Here is a 19,155-nt window from a genome sequence, read left to right as displayed (position 1 = left end):
GATCCTTCAGCTTGTTCAAAGTGTACTGAGAATAACATCTCAAAGAAAAAACCTAGTCTGGAAAACTGTTTTTCAAAGCAGTGCATCACTGTCAGTAGATCACCAGAATCACAGAATAGTGTGGGTTGGAAGGGACCTTCAAGACCATCTTGTTCTAACATTCCTGCCCCTATAACAGACACTTTTTCACTACAGCAGGTTGCCCAGAGCACCATCCAATCAGGCCTTGATCAGAGGGTTCTCTTTGTAGACTTGATGATAAGGGATTGGTACCCCATGTCCATACTCACAATAACTCCTCAGACACACCTGGCACCAGGCCTTGCAACTAGCAGAAGTATACAGCATGGACATGGTGTGGCACTAAATTGGTTTTGTTGGCTTCAGAGATCTAAGTAACTTAATTAGCATACTTCTGTTCTTTTTTAGCAGTAAAGGACCACCACAATCACATACCAGAGAACATAGTGCGGCCCTGCTCAACCTTTTTCACTCATTTGAAGTCAAGTTTTAAACTTTGTTTCCATTTAAGAGTCACTCACTTAAATTACATTCCTTAGCTGTGCAGAAGAGACAAAACTAATTTTGCAGACATATTAACAAAAAATATTAACAAACAACAGTAGCTGGAAATTCTTCAAAAGTACAAGTGCTACCAAAATAGTACTCAAGAATGCCCTGATTCAGTGTTCAATTACAATATAATAAAGTACCATCAGTGATTTGTCATTTCCATAAAAGATTTGTTTTCCTCACATACACAAAGAGTGACAGAGTTCTTACAAAAAGGACTTATTTGCCTTGGCAAAGGAATAAGCAGTTGCACAGACTTGAGTTTAGTACTCCTCTAAGAGAATTATGAAATTTTGAAGGTTCTCACTTTAGCCACATCACATGATGGCATGGGGGGCTGACAATTTGCTCAGTTGACAACGGAATGGGCGACTCATTACAGAATATGGACCATTTCCTATCACAAACAATGAAGCAGAATGCACAAAGCCCTCAGATGCACACAGAAAAATCTACTTCCTAATGACACTCCATCACCTCCCATGGCCCTGGTTTGCTTCCCATGCTGATCTGTCCACAAGGAGAGAAGGGAGAAGAGATACACTCGTCAATGCTAATTTAAGACTGCTGGAGCTTATTCACCTTTGTCTTTTTGTACTGGAACTGGGGGGGAGGGGCAGGGTGTGAGGTGGTGATTATTTACAGCAGTTGTCTTGCTCCCAATCCAAACCATCTACTAAATGAATTTAGTTTTCCTATACAGGGATTGCAGGAACACTATACTGAAGCCTTTCCCAGTGAGCCCCCAGCCCTCCCACAGTATCCACTCCCATGCCAAGGGGGCTCATGATGGAAAGGAGAGAGTACAGCACACAGCTCATCTGCCATCTCCCAGCCAGCTCTGTGTGCCTGTAAACTGAGCACACTTTGTGAGGCAGCTGCTCAACCAACAACCATCCTTCTGCAGCAGAAAATGCACTTTGGAACTCAGCCGAAGGGGGCACTGACCATACACTAAGATGGCACTTCATAAACCATTACTGGAACTTTTGTGAACATCCCTGTCTTGGCCAAGGAAGGCTCTGCAGGCATGTTTCTCAACTACACAGATGCTGTCCACTGCCACTACAACCAATCCCAATTAGACAAATTGTATGTTTGGGCAGTGACTTTTCCACCATGTAAATATTTAAGAGCAATTATACAACAGATAGCATTAGATTATAAATAAAAAATTACAAGATGAAAACAATTAATTGGGATTGAAAAGAAAAATGTACTTTATTATGCAGCTAAATGGCTCATAACTAATAACTTATTAAATCAGTCCAAAATAAGAAGATAAACATCAGATAAAAACATATTTGGTTTTTCCCTGCAGCTTTCTGTGGTTGGTCTGGCTGAGGAAGCAAAATTAAGGAGAGGGGGGAAGTAAGATGGAAAAAGATAACAGGTTTGTTCTAACTTCATTCTGCTTCTTGAGCACCTAGCTCATTTTAGCAAAATTAATGGGGGAAGAAATCAATGAAAAATATTCTGGATGAATGTTAAATCACCAAAAATGTCTTAAAGACCAGCCACAAGCAAGCCCCAACAACATGGCACTCACACCCCCACATGCAGGGGGGGTACCACCACAGGCTGCAGGCCAGCCACAGGCCTTCTCACAGGGCTGCCTTCTTTCTGACACACTGAAACACTGAATTTCTTAACTCACCAGGCTGTTCCTAAGGAGCTGAGTCAGATAATCCAAATATAAAAGTAAGGTGGGTGAGGAGGGGGTGTGTGGGGAAGGTGCCACACAAGCCCAGGCACCTTCTTGTCACCCCAGCCGTGCCCCACACAGGGCCCAGAGCCAGGGGAGACCATGCTGAGGCCGAGGTGAGATCCCAAAGGTCCTCAACAACCCCAGATTATTTCAGCTCCCCCTCTTTTGCCATCTCCTCTTTGTCACCCTGTCTGTCCCTCCCCTGCTCGGACAGGCAGGCGCTGGTTCCCAGCCTGTGCAGGCCGCCATGCCCACCCCAGCGGGAGCCCTGGCAGGCAGTGTACAGACCTGCAGCACCACCACAAAGTAAAGCACCAGAAGAAAAGAAAACCTGCAATATTAAACACTGCAGAGCAAGCAAAAACTCACTCAGGTTTTTTTTGTACAACAGGAAAATAGGCTGCATTTATGTATATACTTATGTAGACAATCAGCTACAAAACCTTAGTGGCTTCCTCTTAATATCTAAGTGATGGCCACCTACAGCCACATTATTTTTCAGAGACTGTTTTTCACTATTAGATATGAAGAAAGGAAGAGGTAGCCTTAACAGATTCAAAGCCTGTTTTAGCACATAGTCATCAAATGTGTGTGTGTGTGTTAACATAAAACACTGTGCCTAGGCCACATGTCAGTTCAGTCTTACATGAGAACAGCACTGACTTTGGTAAAGCCTCCACCTGTAATATCATACAGATAAAGCCAGAGATGGAAAATAGAGAGATAAATTTCAGGGCAGCTGTGTTTATTGAAGCCTTTAAGTAGAAGGATCCTAAAGCAGCAGCCAAGCTAACAAAATCCTCACTTTGTTTATCACTAATATTTTTGGCCCATGTTAAAAGCTACCAGAGCTGTGTGTTCTAATCCTAGGAAAAAGCTTGCTTAAATAAAAAGTGCCAAGTTGAATCATACTTTATATTCAGTAATACACTATTAACAACACGGTTTTGTTAGCAATGCACTGCGTTTATTTTCAAGCACTGTAAGAAGATAATTGCAGGCAAAGGAGACAGTTCTTTGTTTTCCCCTAGTCTGCATTTAGCCAGCACTAACACGAGTTGTGCTTTCATTAGCCAAAATACATTCACAGTCACTGAAAGAGCCACAAAGAAATCTCTGCATGCCTGTAGAGATTATGAGAAGTGACACAAGTCTAGGCATTCACTCCCTCAATGAGAGGCCACAGAGTGTCTTCAGAGATAGCCTGCCCCAACAGAAACAGCTCTAATGGAGTCTCTTCTGGCAATCATAAAACAAGAACTTGCTGAAGCTGAACTACATAGAGTAATAGCTTGTCAGCAGGTGTTTGAACTGAAGGTGGTGGGAGCTATTAATAGACATCTTACCTGCTAATTACTTTCCTGTGTCTTAACGTGACAGTGTGAGTGAGGAATTGTAGCTCTTTTCTTCACATGCTGACAAGCAGCAGCTCTAATCACCACTGAGGAGTTTTGCTGGGTATTTTTGTGAGAAGAACCAGCCTGGTCCCTTTGCAAGCCCATCCTTGCACCATCATCCCAAGAGTAAGAAGAGAGTTCACAAACCAAATGTGAAAATAAAGCAAAATTTTCTTTAACTAGCTTGATCAATGTTCCGTAGTTGTGTTCCCTGCTTCCCTCAATCAAAAAAAAAAAAACAAGTTAAAATTTAGACCTCATCTCTTTCCTGTGTTAAATTCTCTTGATTCTTGATGGCAGGAAGTGCATCTGACACTTTTAGCACAGCTGAAAAGTAAAGTGTTCCAAACTTGAACAGTGCTAACTAATCTCTGCTGGCTCAGACAGACTGTCTAGAAGATGCCAAGACTTTAGTTTAGGGTGTTTTTATACTGCCCATTGCAAGTGCAAGGCCATCTCAGCTACCTAACTAAGCCAAGCTCAGGTCTAAACACAGTACAATGTGCAACACAGACAGAACCACAGTCCCATCAACAAATCCAGAAATCCCTTAGAACAGCTGTCCCCATCACAGCTTTTATGCAACCATGAATACCTCTATGTCTCCAAGCCCAAATGCTGTACCAAGTTCAGTGACACTGTTTGACTCTTACAAACACTCCAAGACAGGGAAATGAACATATGGCCTCTCTGCCTACCTTTCTAAATGACAGTGTCTTTTCTTCAGCCCAAAAAGCTGAAAACCTTGTGAAACAAAAGGCATGAAAAAATATTGCTAAAAACCATGTGGAGCAAAAGGCATGCAGAGACCAGTGTTCAGTTCTGCTGAAGAGATGATGGGAACTGAAGATGCTACTGTAATACTGGTGCTTGTGGGCAAGAAGAAAATAAAAGCAGTATCTTCACCAGTCAGGGGAGCAGACAGCAGTGCTTACATTGATTAATTTCTGCTGCTTCTCTGCAGAAGGCAACCATGACTGTAGAAACTGACAAAGGTGAAGGTTTATTTTAATTTAAATAAATAGAAATATAATTTAAAAATATAATTTAAAAAAAGAAAATGGCAATCTTTTGAAAAGACGAATTTTATAGTCTAGATAGCTGTACTGAGCCATCAATTATGTGTAAAGAAATGCAACCTCTCAGTTACATCTGATATATATATATATATAAGGATAACTATCACAAGAATAAAATAGTAAGTTTTCTCCAGTGCAATAAAAAGTCATTTTTCACTAATTCACAGGAGTTTTAGGCAAGAATAGCATATGGCTGCTAAGAAATAGACTTAAGATCAGCTCAGGTGAGTTTAATTCTTCTCCTCACTATCCTTCAGTGCTTCCATCTTCCACACTTAATTCTTGAGTCTCCTTTCTGTTTGTATTATTTATTTGCTTTTAACCAAACCACCTGGAAACAGTAAAGTTCATAGGATCCTCATTTCTTGAAAAGCCTGAGGAAGACTTTAAATGAATAAGCAAAACAGCATCACACAGATACGACAGCACACAGCAGTCATTTCAAAACAACACCTGAAAATTAGCGGTGGACAAAAAATTTACCAAGAAAAGTTCCACCCTTCGCCTCTGAAGCTGATTTTAAAAATTAACAAAATGGATCTGAAACTCATTCTCCAAAACATTTGGCGGAACACTTCCCACAAAGTATGAGGCAGATAGCTTACCAGCCCAAAGCTGCTAGCAACTGATAGCAGCTTGTCATATGGAAGGTGCCTTATGTAACTTTATACCTCATCAGATCTGCCTACAACATATATTTCTAACAGCCCTTCCTCCAGCGTCTCAAAATGTTAACACTAAGGTTATCTCTCCTTCAAATAGCACTGGCATATGGGGTAATTTAGAAGTGCCCAACACATGATCCTAACATATCTGTTTCTTAAACACAGAATAAGTAGATAAGGACAGAAACCCAGATAGCTCAAATGACACTTATCATTTACTGCAATTATTAAACACACACTGATTAAAAGGCAAACCATTTCAAAGAGTATAAATATTTGTCCTAAATGTTTATAGTCAGAAAAACACTCAGGTACATGATACTTCTAGTCTTGCAGAACCCAGGAAAAATGACTATGCAGTCATCATCATTATCTCCTTGAAAAATGCCCTTCTTCTTCTATATCACAATCAAGGAACAAGTCAAAAAGCCAAGCCCAGGCCATGCTTTGTAGCACTAATAGAGCAATTATATAAACTATTCTTCTTTCTCTTATTCAATCAACAGACTCTGAAAGACCAAGTGCTCATTACTTTTTTGGTTTTTTTTTTACTTTCTCACGTAATTTAGTCCCTAGCCTGCCAAACGCTCTTATTTCTCCATAATTTGAACTACCAGTTCCATATCCAGTTACATGCATTTCCAAAAGTCTTAAACAGCTAATCAGCAGTCCAAATAATTGTTTGAAAAAGGAAATAAGTATTGGTATGAACACACTACCTTTTAAAAACATTTTACTTTTTAACAGCTCTTTTTATCCAGTCTCCTTTTAACTGGGGTGTTACAACTCTATAAATGTCTCTCCTAACCCAAGCCACACTATGACTCTATGAACCAGGATATGTATTTCATACTTTCCCAAACCTGCAAGCAGTCCAAAGGGAAAATAAAAAAAAGGGAAAAAAGAAAAAAAGAAAAGAGAGAGAAGGAGAAGGAAAAGGAAAAACAACAAAACCCACAATTAAAAATATCTAGTATCCATGACTGGATACTAGAGGCTGGTGAGAAGAAGAGTGTTCACCCTTTGCATACAGACATATTTACTGCCTTTGGCACACCATGGGGTTTACTGCAGTTCTGTGTAAAAGATTTGCTAACGCATTTTCAATGTGATCTATATGAGCTATCAGAAACTCTTTATCTCCTTAGCGTTATTGATCTGGTGATGGACTTCAGGATTTCCTGCACTGCAGTTAGATTAGCTTAGGCTGCGGACAGGGAGGCATATGATACATGATATATAAGCAGAACTTTAACTTGCAATGGGCAATAGTGAAAATGATATGTAATTTTTCTGCTATGAGCATCCAGAATACTAATAGTAAATTCCACCTTCAGTACATATAAATCTCCATTCTGAAATGAAGCCTACTTCATTTAGCACCATAATGATTAAGTCTAATATTCACTGTTACTGACAAAACAGTTTTAAGATCTGACTAGTGATAAGTGCAAAGAAAAGTATTTTTGTGTGAGCAATGGCACGAAGATGAAATTAGGATAAAAGGCATAATTCTTAAGAAGAATCAATCATTCATGGGTAAAGTAGGTCTATTTTTTACATTCATTTGCATATAAATGTTTTGTGTTAGTGGTAAACAGTAAGTAATTTCATGCTGTTAGTGCACACCAATGTTTTCTCTGCTAAATAACAATGCTATTTCATCTGCTGCAATCTTCTAGCTTTACAGATTCAAATATAGTGTGCAATTAATTCCTGTACAGCCATAGCAGCTTTAACTAACTAGGATAAAACTAGTACTGAAACTAGTATGCTCTATAAAGCAAAATCTGTTTTGTTTTTTAACGAAACTCTGTTCTACACAAATTAAGATTCTATGAAGAATTATTTTGCAAATTCACAGGGACTTCATAAAGTTCTTTTTTAACTAAAAACTTGAAAGCATCCAAAAATTATTTTTGAAGCTTTTCAAATATTCTTATAACAAGACATCTACTTTAGGATCTCTGTTTAAAAATATTAGCAAAATCAAATTAAACTAATTTAATCTTCATGCAAACACAATGAACATGATATTAAGGAAAGCAAATAAAGAAAAAAGAAGGAATCTCCATCTGGCATCTCATTTATCAAGGCATTGTGGTAAACTAGATCATTTTCTTAAAGATGGAAGAAGTCATGTTTGGCTGTGCAGTCATCAGTCTTTGTGTTCTCCAAGCAGCGTGTAGTGTTTTTCGGGAAAAAATAATCATACCCAGTTTCGTAAATGAAACTCCATCTCCTGAAAAACAGATGATGGAGAAAGAATTATGTAATTTCTTTGCTTTCTTCACGCCAGTTACGTATAGCAGGAGCTACAAGATCCCCTGATGCATTCCAAATGTGATGACTGGTATAGGGATCTGATGGCATTATCTAAGGAATTTGTTCTTTATTATGCATTTCTCTTCTCGTAAGCATCATCTCCTTTTCTTTCTCAAATTATCTTCTACTGGCATTGTTCATTCACATTCAGTTTTTAAAGCAACCATCAAAGAAACAAGGCTCGTCACATTTTGTGATGATGAAGTCTGCCACACTGCTGTTTGTTTAATGATTAAAGGAAAAGCAGTGTTAGGCTAGCTTCACCCTCACACACATACTGAAAAGGATCAGGTTGAGGCTAAGATCTTAATGGTAATTGTTAGAACTAATGAACAACTGTATATTTTATTACCTGTGAATAGTGGAGAAACGTGGCACTCATCTCAGTAGTTTCTCCTTTTTCTCTAGAGCTGGACATGTAGTTTCTCAGACTATAATTTTCCACCAGTTTTGAGATGTCAATTATTTTGGGTGATTTTGTTAGTATGAATAAAAATGTCCATTCACATCAAGTAAAAATCTACCTGCTGACATCACCAGTGTGATTGTACGTCCCAATTAAAACAGAAAGACAAGAAGAGGAGATTTGTCTTGCTGGAAATTAAGTAATGCTGCCAGCATATATCCATCATGGCAGCTTCTCAAGGTTTCTCACCTTGAAAAACACATGACAAACTCTTAGCAGCAGCAAAATACCATCAGAGACATCACTACTTATTTCTTCTAAGCACAGAGAACATTTCTTTTATCGTGCCTTTTCTGACATATAGATTTTGTAAAACACAAAGCTGCACCAAGGCATGATAATCTATGGAACATGCTCCCACCTTCCCAGTCTGAAGGAGAGAGGGAAGAGATGAACTATGGTCATTAGATTGCCTGCCCTCTCCCAGAGCACGTTCAGCTCCAGTGAAGGTATGCAGGATGTACACCCCCACCATTACCAGCAAGCATGACCTATAACAGCAGTAGCAGCTAGGCAAAAACTTTATTCCTCCTTCCCTGAAGCTCCACAGGAAAAGAAAACCTGTGAATATCATCCCCTGAATGCTTGTTCTGCTGTCAAGAGCACAGTATGGCGAGCTGGCAGCCAAGAGAGACTCTACCAAAGATGGATAGCACAGGCCACCATTTGTCCTCTGATCAGCTCACAAACACTGGAGGATCCATTTGTTACAAGTGCTGATGACAGGAGGCAAATAATGTGAGAGACCACAGCCAGCCACCCACCCACCTTCTGTCAAAAACCCATAAAGAACATCCTTTAAATAGGATGTGTTATCAATCATAACTGGCTCCCAACTCTTACTGTGGCAGTTTGTGTGTTTAGCACAGTCCAACAGCCCCCACTGGCGCATCCCCTGCACTCTCCATACCAGCCAGATATGCTTGTTCAGGCTCTCCACCTTCCCCTGGTAAGAAAATGCAGCCCTGTGAATTATAGGCATGCAACACAAGCAGCTGGTTTGCTGTTTGCCATATCCACAGCTGCCAGGGAACTGCAAGAAGTGTGCCCCCAAAAAATATTGGGAAGGGGTGTCAGGAATAAAGCACATCAGCAATCAACATTGCAGAAGCTTTCCTAAACGACAACAACTCTGCGTTGGAAAACTCTCCCCTGGAGAGTGGGAACAGAGATGGGAGGGGTTCTGTCCCCTCACTTGTACTCAATGACAAAAACTGTTTAGGCACTCACTAATCCAGAGAGAAAGGGGGGAGAAGCAGAAGCAACAATCCCGTATATTTTTAATATTTACTTTTAAATTAATCCAGGGTTAAGCTTGCAAAGCATAATTAACTTTACTATTCATAGCCCATCATACCATCCATCTTCTCCAGCATCCAAAGAGATGTTAACTCATTTGGATCATGTATTTGTAACACATGCTAAGTTCTATCATGAAACCTCTGTCACACTCCTGTGAAACAAAAACAAAAACAAAAAACTCAGATAATTAAAAAAAAAAAAAGCTTAGCCGCTATCTGAATTAGCAGTTAGCCTATATTGGAGAGTCATAGGCTTAATGTTCTTCTAAACAATACAGCTAATATTAAAGTCAAATCAGAAGAAAAGACAAGCCCTACCCAGGACAGACACTCACAGATGCAATAAAAAAAGAAAAGCCTGTAAGCATAGGACCAGTCCAGCCAAATGGATTGCCTCTGAATTAAATTTCTAAGAGGTTTATCTGATTGGTAAACAATAAATTCAAATTAAGTTCACTAAAATCAATACAACAATAGCATTTAGCATCCCCAAGGAGCCATTGGGAGCCAATTGTGAGACTGCAAAAACCTCATCTTAAATTAGAAGCTGCGATCTGAACTCATGCCACTGTGTTTTAGCAATCTTCTCTAAGACAAACTCAGAAAAGCAGACAATACTGTATGTGCAACAAGAACCAGGAACAGGGAGTCTTGCTGCATGCACTTAAGATGCATTCTTAGCCTTTGCTAGAAAGTTCTTATTTTATATTCAACTTAGTTCTATACACTTTTGCCTAAGATAAAGGAGCTACAAAGACAAGTTGTGTTTGCTTGTCTGAAGATTATATCTGTAATTACATACCAAAGAAAAAAGAAATTTCAGCTACTAAACAAGGGGGTTTTTTTTCCTTAACAGTAATTTATTTTTCAAAGAGCCACAATCTGTTTCTCTGTGTGACTGGGAAAAACAGTCATTGGTGCCCCCCCAACTTAGACTTTATCTTTCTCAGTTAACTGAAGTATTTACTTTCTTGTCTTCTTTTGCACTGTCTGATAAGAAAAGTACTTTGTGAATAACTCTTTATGTCCCCTTCTATATCAGTAGCATTTTTTAAAGATTGCAACTTCCTTATTTAAAAACAAATTGATGAGTTAACTTATTGCACTGACTCACACTGCAATGCTACTAGAAACTGTACTCTACTGAAGATAACCTGTGTTTAAAATCAAATGTTTTCCTGTATGAAAAAGCTTTCTCCTTTTTTAAACTTTTTTAGGTATTTTTATTTTTTTCACTCTCTCCTTTTCATTACACTTCACAATACCCCAAAAATGTAACAACAGGGTATTCAGAAAAACTGCTGCATATGGAGAACCAACAAGCCCTTCTGAAGAGCCTTTCAGCCTATGGTCTTTGATTGCCTCTCCCAGGATTCAGCTTTCTTAAAAGCTCCTTCTGAGGCTTGAAGAATAGCATGTACTAAAAACCCACAAAACAGCACCTTAGGCAGTGAAGTACATCTTAACAGAGCTATTCACAATCCTTTCTACAGTGGAGAATGCTGCATGCCCAATCTATCACTAATCTTTACAGACACACACTAGAAGTTCATAAGGAGGGTGAAGTCAGCACCACAACCCTTGCTGAGCAGATAATCCTAGTTATGCACGACATGACCTGACTGAAAAGACCATTACAAAAATCCTTCCCTATGCCCTATCAAAAATTTATATATTATTTATACATAAGATAATTACTTCAGTATTTAATCCTTTCAACTGTGAAATACAAGCAGCTCTGTTTCATCAGGCTCAAAAATCATCTAAAACATAATTTGCATGAAAGGATCAGTGAAGAATGACATGGTTAATATCAGAACATTTTGTCTGTAAAGGGCAACCAACACTCAATTACACCATTCACATATATAATTATTTTACATTCCAAACCAAACAGAGTCTAGTTTCTCTAGAAACTAGTGATTTCAGATAAACTTTTATTCTATAAAGACAAATATGCAAGCCCTAAATCTCTGATACGAACTTATTTAATAAACATCACTCTATCAATAGATTAGTCCCTTTATCTTGCCCATGGTTTAAAATGCTAAACTGTTCACACATTACAAATCAGGAGTTTCTTGAGCTGCTTGGATAAGTCTTTAGGACTAACAATTTGAGTACAGGAAGTGTGAATATATGAACACTGTTCACCCCTCCCCATTTGCCCCAAGAAGTTTACCAGTGCACAGAGCAAGTCTACTGCTTCCAAGATAAGCTCCTGATGGCCAATTCGTGTGACTCCAAGATCTTCCAGTTCCTGATGAGTAATTCGTAATAGCTGGTCACCACTAATCTTCTCTCTCTCAAAGTTCTTTATATATTGCTGCAGGCAATCATCAAGACCTGCAACAAAAGGACAGAAGGAGGGAAGACAAAAGTTAGCAACATTTTGTACCCTAGTAGGAAATAAAACTGGCCAAAAATTAAGCCAGAAGAAGATTCTTGCCCTATCTTTAAGAGAAGTATTTTAACATTAAAAAAATTTTATGTTACCCAGAAACTTTAGGATTTGAAGAGCTACAGCAGCCATTGGCTTTTTTTACCTGTGGATGATACCAACTGCTCCCAAACCCTGAATAAAGCCCTGAATTCCTGTAGTTTACTGTGCTATAAATGTCAGTCTGGCAGCCCCTAATAACAGGTATGCTAGGGATGCCTCCATCACATCTGGAAGGGGAGAGGAGAAAAGGGAACAATGGAACACACAGTCAAACACAAAGTGGCAGTGCCACACCACAGCGTCTCTCCCACTCCAGGGTCACTCACATACTGCTGAGACACCTGAAAGCTCACAGATCATGCCAGCTTCTAAAACAAGCTGCAAAGAGCTGAGAACAAAAAAGGCAGTAGCACTGCAAATGCAAAAAATGGGCCCCAACTGCAGCAGCAGATCTAGCTCAATGTACCACAAAGTGACCTGCAAGGAGTGACAGTACATAAATGAGCATGAAAATCCACTCAAATCAAGACCTGGCTGCACTTCTCAGAACAGAGTAATCAGCAGGCCCATTATGCCAAAAAACATGGCTGAAAGTCATGCACACATTTGCTCAGGAATGGCTGAATGCAGCATTGTACAGGTCCTGCTTTGGGGGGGCATCCATATTCTACCTTTTCAGCTTGATTATGAGTCAATGACATGCAGCTGGCCACACATTCACCTGGAGCAAAGAGCTCTGCAGATTGTGAGAGAATCCATCACACATCTCTGGCCCATCAATCTTTGCCCAAGAGAGCCAGGCAGTATAGGGAAGCCCTGCAGCACGTGCACTCATGTACCAAGGGGATAAGTAAGACTCTTGGGTATTTAGTGGTCCATTTAACATTTCTGTCTGAATACTTTCCAATGGATCAACATGACTGCTACCAAGCAACAGGACTTGACAAAGCCCTGAATGCATTAATCTTGCTGATTCTCAAGAGATACAACTTTCTGAAAAACGTCTTCAAACAATCCCTAATAGTGAAAAGACATCTGCCCATTAGACTGGAAGAAACCAAGAACATTCTTACTTGCTAATCAAAATATCTGAAAAATCTGAAGATACATGGAAGATAAAAGATTGATCTGACTGCTGAGCTCCACTAATGCTGTAAGAGCCCCAGTATACAACAGAAAGCTTCTCAGAAACTGGTTTTGTTGAATGTTTGGTTCTCATTCGTGCCTTTCAGGGTATAGCCACACCTCAGAAGAGACTCACATGAGGAACCTGTTGGTGCTGCAGGCAGGGATGCCCCAGTAGGATGCCCCAGGGATGCCCCAGCCTGTGGTTCCTGGCTCAGCCTTCGGGCAGGAGTCACCCACACTCTGTCCATGCTATACCATGAATATTCATACTATACCAGAATATTCATAGGGCTTTAACCTCTAGAATTCACACACTAAAACCAAACTACACACAGACACACTGTAAAATAAGTGCTCCAGTCTCAGGATATAGGACAAAGTCTCCAGTTCCTGCAGACTTCAACCATGTCCTTCCAGAGCCTGCTGCCTGATTTTCTGCCTCCAAAACACAGATACTTAAAGGTCTAGGTTAATCAAGCACTTGAAGCTATTGCCTTCATTTCACTGCCTTTTCCAATCAAAAAGTTGGTCAACGCATTCTTTAGGAAAGAAATCTTAGAAGGGCAGCAAAGGACCCCTCCATAGGCAGCTCCTTAGATCAGCTCAGCTGGTCAGAGCATGATGCTAACATGCACCAAAGCTGAGGGAGGGGTTGATCCTTGTACAGACCATTCTCTTTAAGAGCTGGACTCGATCCTTGTGGGCCCCTTCCAACACAGAATATTCTGTGATTCTGTGACAAGGTGAAAATTGAGCTGTCAGGAAAGAAGACCAGCCTGGCTGAAGCAAGAGCTTTAACTGGAACTCAGGAAAAAAAAGAGAGTTTATAACTTTTGCAGAAGGGGCAGGAAACTCAGGAGGACTACAGGGATATCATGAGGTTATACAGGGAGAAAATAAGATAGACCAACTAGAACTTAATTGGGCCAGTGCCATAAGAGAAAAAATAAGTGTTTCTATAAATACAATAACAGCCAAAGGAGAACCACAGAGAATCTTCCACCTGTATTAGATGTGGGGGGAAACACAACAGGGAAGAATGAAGAAAAGACTAAGGTACTTTATGTCTTCTCTGCCTCAGCCTTGAGTAACAAGACCAATAGTTCTCCAGGGACTCAGTCTCCCGAGCTAGAAGACAGGGATGGGGAGCAGAATGAAGCCTCCATAATCCAAGGGGAAATGGTCAGTGACCTATTACATTACTTAAACACAAAAAAGTCTGTGGGCTGGATGGGATCCACCCAAGGGTACTGAGGGAGCTGATGCAACTGCTCGCTGAGCCACTTTCCACCAACTGCCAGCAGCCCTGGCTAACTGGAGAGGATCCAGTTGACTGCAGACCAGCAAATGTGATGTCCAGCTCCAAGAGTACTGTCTTCTCCTAATTTCCTGCAAGTCCAAAATCCACCCAACCTCAACGTAGTTAGCAATTTTTCAGCTCCAAGAAGTGCTGGAAGGAGAATGTCAGCAACCACAAACCTTTCAGTCTGAACTCATGCCAGGAAAGGTCATGGAGCAGCTCTTCCTGAGTGCAATCACACGGCACATACAGGACACCTGGGAGATCAGGCCCAGCCAGCATGGATTTAGAAAAGGTATGTTCTGTTTGACCAATCTGAGCTCCTTCTGTGACAGGGTGACCCCCATAGTAAATGAGGAAAAAGCTGTGGTATTTGTCTACATAGACTTCAGAAGAGTCTTTGACATCATCTCCCACAGCATTTTCCTGGAAAAACGGGCAGCTCATGGCTTGGGTGGGTGTACTCTTGACTGGGTATAAAACTGGCTGGATGACTGGGCTCCGGGAGTGGTGGTGAATGGAGTGAATCCAGCTGGTGGCTGGTCACTAGTGATGCTCCTTGGGGTTCTCTGTTGAGGCCAGTCCATTTTAAAATATTGATGATCTGGATGAGGGACTCAGTGTACTTCTGCTTTTCCAGAACTTAAGACCCACATTGGTTACATAGACTGCTGAATGAGAATAACATTAAATAATCAACGTCATCAGGTATCAAAAAATGAATTACCAGTTAAGGAACTAGCAACACAAATCCAGAATAAGACATGACAGATGCACTTAATAAACAGTTACTGACAGATTGTTCTACGTAAAGGCATTACTCTTCCTCCTCCTGCTACCTAAGTATTTTTGTCATTCAGATGTAATCTAGATGGATGCATGGAGTTCCTACAGGGTGAGAAAAAAATTTAAGAGAACAAAAATATTACTGACAATTGTTTGATATTACAATATTACTCACCAATTTTGTAAAAATTACAGCCAGGAAACAACAAAATAATTTAACCATATACTGGGTGACGTTTTCAGAATAGCTTGCCACAAATATGTCTCCTTATTCCCTAAACATCCTTTTAAAGTAATTTATTTCAGTCATTGTATTTCTGAATTAAAGAACAACTCTTCTTTTTGTAAACAAAACTGTGAACAGATGATTATGATGACAATAATGATGATGATGATAATAATAATAATACAAAAGGACAGCATTCCTCTCCCACACCTTTTGCCCCCAAAGCCACAACACATCCAGACAGCCATGCTGCCTTCAAATCAACAGGAGGGGAGCTGCACAGAACGAGCATTCCCAGTTGATGATACCATTAACTTGGGACAGGACAAGATGTACCAAAAAAAACACCAGGTGCCTGGAGAGGAAGCTAAATGAAAATAACAACTAAAGAGTACTGTCTTCTCCAAATTTTCTGCAAGTCCAAAATCCACCCAACCTCAACGCAGTTAGCAATTTTTCTAGCTGCCAAAGGCTGCTCTGCTTCTTCCCCTCTGTCATATGAGAGGATGTCACCCAACCCCCATACCACAGCAATTCCAGCAAATAACTCAGTTTGATGCACTACTCCCTGTTCCTGGCCATGGGTGAGATTAAGACTGCAGTGCACCCAGCACTCCTGGATATTTCAAGAAGTGGCCTCAGTCCAAAAGCCATGATTATGTTCTGGATCTGTAAGGCCCCAGAGCATTTAAAAACCAGGTTTTGTGGGGTCAGTATACAAATAATAGTCTTATATTCAACAACTCTGTTCCTCATGCAAAATAACAGTAAGATTTTTCAAGTATATGTAAAGGCACAGGGGTTTTAGTAGTAAGAGAGGTAAAGTATGACACTCGTCCTCTTAAACGGTATGATGATAGTCCTCTTCTTTTAAAGCTGCTCTTTAAAGGAAACTATATTCTATGACCTTTTTTTCCTTGAAAGATGCCTGGTCTTGAGTTCCAGCAATAAGAGAGACCTCCAATGATGTTAACTACCCTGCCCCACGTGCTTTTCACCTGAGTTTATCAACCATGGAGCCTGAATGCTGTCCAGACCCATTACAGACTCATTACCTGGCCTGTTAGATTCACGCCTACAAAAGCAATGAAGATGTTAATTAATACACTGCCCATCTTTGTTAGCTGGAGTATACTTGAGGTGCTGTGTACACAGATGGACCATTCTGGGCACTGACAGAAAATGAATAACTCTTCATATTTAATCTCAAGTGTGCTCTACCTCACTTGTGGGATTAAATACATAAATACCAGCAAGAAAGTAAAAAATGCTCCTCCAAAAAAAACCTGTACAGAAGACTCAATGCTTTAAAAACAAAAAAAAACCAAACAAACATCTGGAAAAACTTCTCTTGCAAGTAGAACATACTGGAGCTGGTTTTTTTTCCCAACTCTGTCCATTGAGTTCTACCTTGCATGGGCTTATTCAGAGTTCATCAAGCTATTAACAATTTTCAACAGTTCACAGATGCAAATCAGACAGGTTTTTATGTAATTAATTCCTTTTATTACAACAGCATCAAAGAAAGGTTTAATTTTATTTTCTTATTCATATGATTTTCTGGAATAAGACTGCAAGATCCAATATGACCCTCCAGAGAAATCCCCCATGGTCACAGTCTCCTAACTAATAACTTCATGATCATTCTGAGGAATTGTCTTATTTTGATGTAACAGGTCATCTTTTGAAACAAGCTAACCAACAAAATGCCCTGTAATTCACTGCCACAACATGTTATGCACATCTGAGCCAACTGAAACTCAAATAAGCCTCTCCATGAAATATATTTGAGGTTCTGATCTCAGTCTGCTCCTCCTCTGCAAGCAGTTCAGTCTTTTCCACCTCTAAGAGACTAAAAAATATTTTAAAAGGCTCTTTCTATGGCTAGATCAGAATAAAATCAGCTACTCAGATACAGTTCTAAAAACAGAGGCAACTGGGTAGAATATTCTTCCTCAAATTTGCAGTAAAATAAATTTTTTTCAAGGTTGGGAAAGTACAGTGGAAATAACAGACCTTCTGTCCTTATCAGCAACCTTTTCCTTGGGTTAAGGAAAAGATGATGAACATTACAGGTTTAATTATCATACCTGAAACTTTGACAAGGAGTATATTTTTCTACTCCCCTGGTATATCAGAGTGAGGACACAAACTGACAACTTCCCTGGGCAACTTCTTGTTCTGTAAACACAGCACTTACTGAAAAGCAGTAACATACAAACAATCCATGGAATAATTTTGCATGGGAAGGAAAGGCACACAGCTTTACTAAAAAAATGAAACAAACCAGAAACAAAATGAAATGCCCAGGGCTTTTCTTGTTTTTTTGTTGTTTTTTTTTAATATAAGGCAAACAAATTTATCTTTCAATCTGTACAAAAGGAGTACCTGAACTCCATCAGCTTTTATACCTTTACAAATACAAATTCATGCAATGGACTGCAGCACAGAATTTACCAAGCCATGAAAAAGAAAAGTAAGCTAGAATGTAATATAAACTGGGTGTGCATATACGTAGCACTATCCCAACACCTTCCATATTGCAAACTATTTGCAATGCTTTTACCTAAACTAGAATGATGGAAATGACCTCTCAAAAGTTACAGTTGTTTTACCCCTGCTCACCATCAAATTTAAGCCAAGTATTCTTAAGGACCGACAACCTTTGAGACTGCACATCAGTCTACATATGTTTCAAACCTGAAAATTCAACCGAGTTCCTGGTAAGTTAAAAAATTTTGCTATGACATATGCATTTGCATCTAGGCTTTCTAATCCAGGGCTGATAGGCTATTAGTCTATTCACCTTAATTGTACAAAAGTACAAGCTTTAGTAATGCCAAAGAACAAGGCAACCAAGCAGAAAACTTCTCCCTCTCTTCCCCTTCCACCAAGAGAGCCCTTCCTGGGCACAGACACTGCTGGCAGGTCACAGCAGGCAATTATCTCCACTCACATTTTTCCCCAGAACCAAAAGATGAGAGGCAAGACCAGGAAGGCCAGTTTTCCCCACAATCTGTACATGGGAGATGGGTATTTGGAAACTCTCCATGCTCCTCAGTCCTAATGTCACCACAGAAAGCAGGGGCGAGCCAAGCCAGCCACCTCCCACCTGAGAGGCAAAGATAATTTTCCTCTGCCCACAGAAGGGATGCTCACTGCTTCAGGGTCTTCAGCACCTCCTGGGCTTCATATGTGACAAACAGATGTCACAGTTATTAGTGCCAGAAGACAGTGCAAAGAACAGAATGTTTTAAGTGCCATGGATGGCAAATGCCTACTGTGAACATGATCGCTGCAAAAAAGTAATGCCCCATCCCAGAGGGGCACTGAGGAAGGATGTTCCATGAACCACCAGAAGCAGCTTTCAGTACAGACTGAAAAAACATCATGATACATTTGAAACTGAAAAAAAAACCCCAGCACACTAATTGCTGGATGATTAAGGAATGGGTACTGGATTAATGAAAAAAAAGAATTGCCAAATGCCTGGATTACAGCAGTACTTGCAAACCAGTTGGACAATCAGTTTATGCACTGTTTATATGTAATTTCAGGTGAAAGCCCTCTAACTGCGAAACATATCTGTTCTTCACTCTGCAAAATTATTCTGTCTCTCACTCCCTTCTCTCCCTCTCTATGACATAGCAGAGTAAAATAAAATTCCAAAAGCACTAAAGAGAAACATTAAAAATTACCAAGAACGTCCAAATAATTATTCCTTCAAGCACAATGTGTATTCATAGAATATAGTATAA

At 39.9% G+C, this 19,155-nt stretch overlaps 1 protein-coding gene across 5 annotated transcripts in view; it reads right to left on the bottom strand.

Annotated features, from left to right (window-relative positions):
- The window catches only part of CNKSR2 (connector enhancer of kinase suppressor of Ras 2), a 206,825-nt gene that overhangs the window by 159,074 nt on the left and 28,596 nt on the right, over positions 1-19,155 (bottom strand). For all 5 annotated transcript variants that reach the window (XM_030234813.2, XM_030234814.2, XM_050978190.1 and 2 more), the window contains exon 2: positions 11,697-11,860. In XM_030234813.2, the coding sequence (XP_030090673.1) occupies positions 11,697-11,860 (164 nt within the window). The remainder of the gene's footprint in view (positions 1-11,696; positions 11,861-19,155) is intronic.

The sequence above is a fragment of the Serinus canaria genome, chromosome 1 (genome assembly GCF_022539315.1).
Source record: "Serinus canaria isolate serCan28SL12 chromosome 1, serCan2020, whole genome shotgun sequence".
NCBI classification, from domain to species: Eukaryota; Metazoa; Chordata; class Aves; order Passeriformes; family Fringillidae; genus Serinus; species Serinus canaria.
The sequence above is the reverse complement of the archived record's forward strand: the minus strand, read 5'-3'. Positions and strand labels throughout refer to the sequence as shown.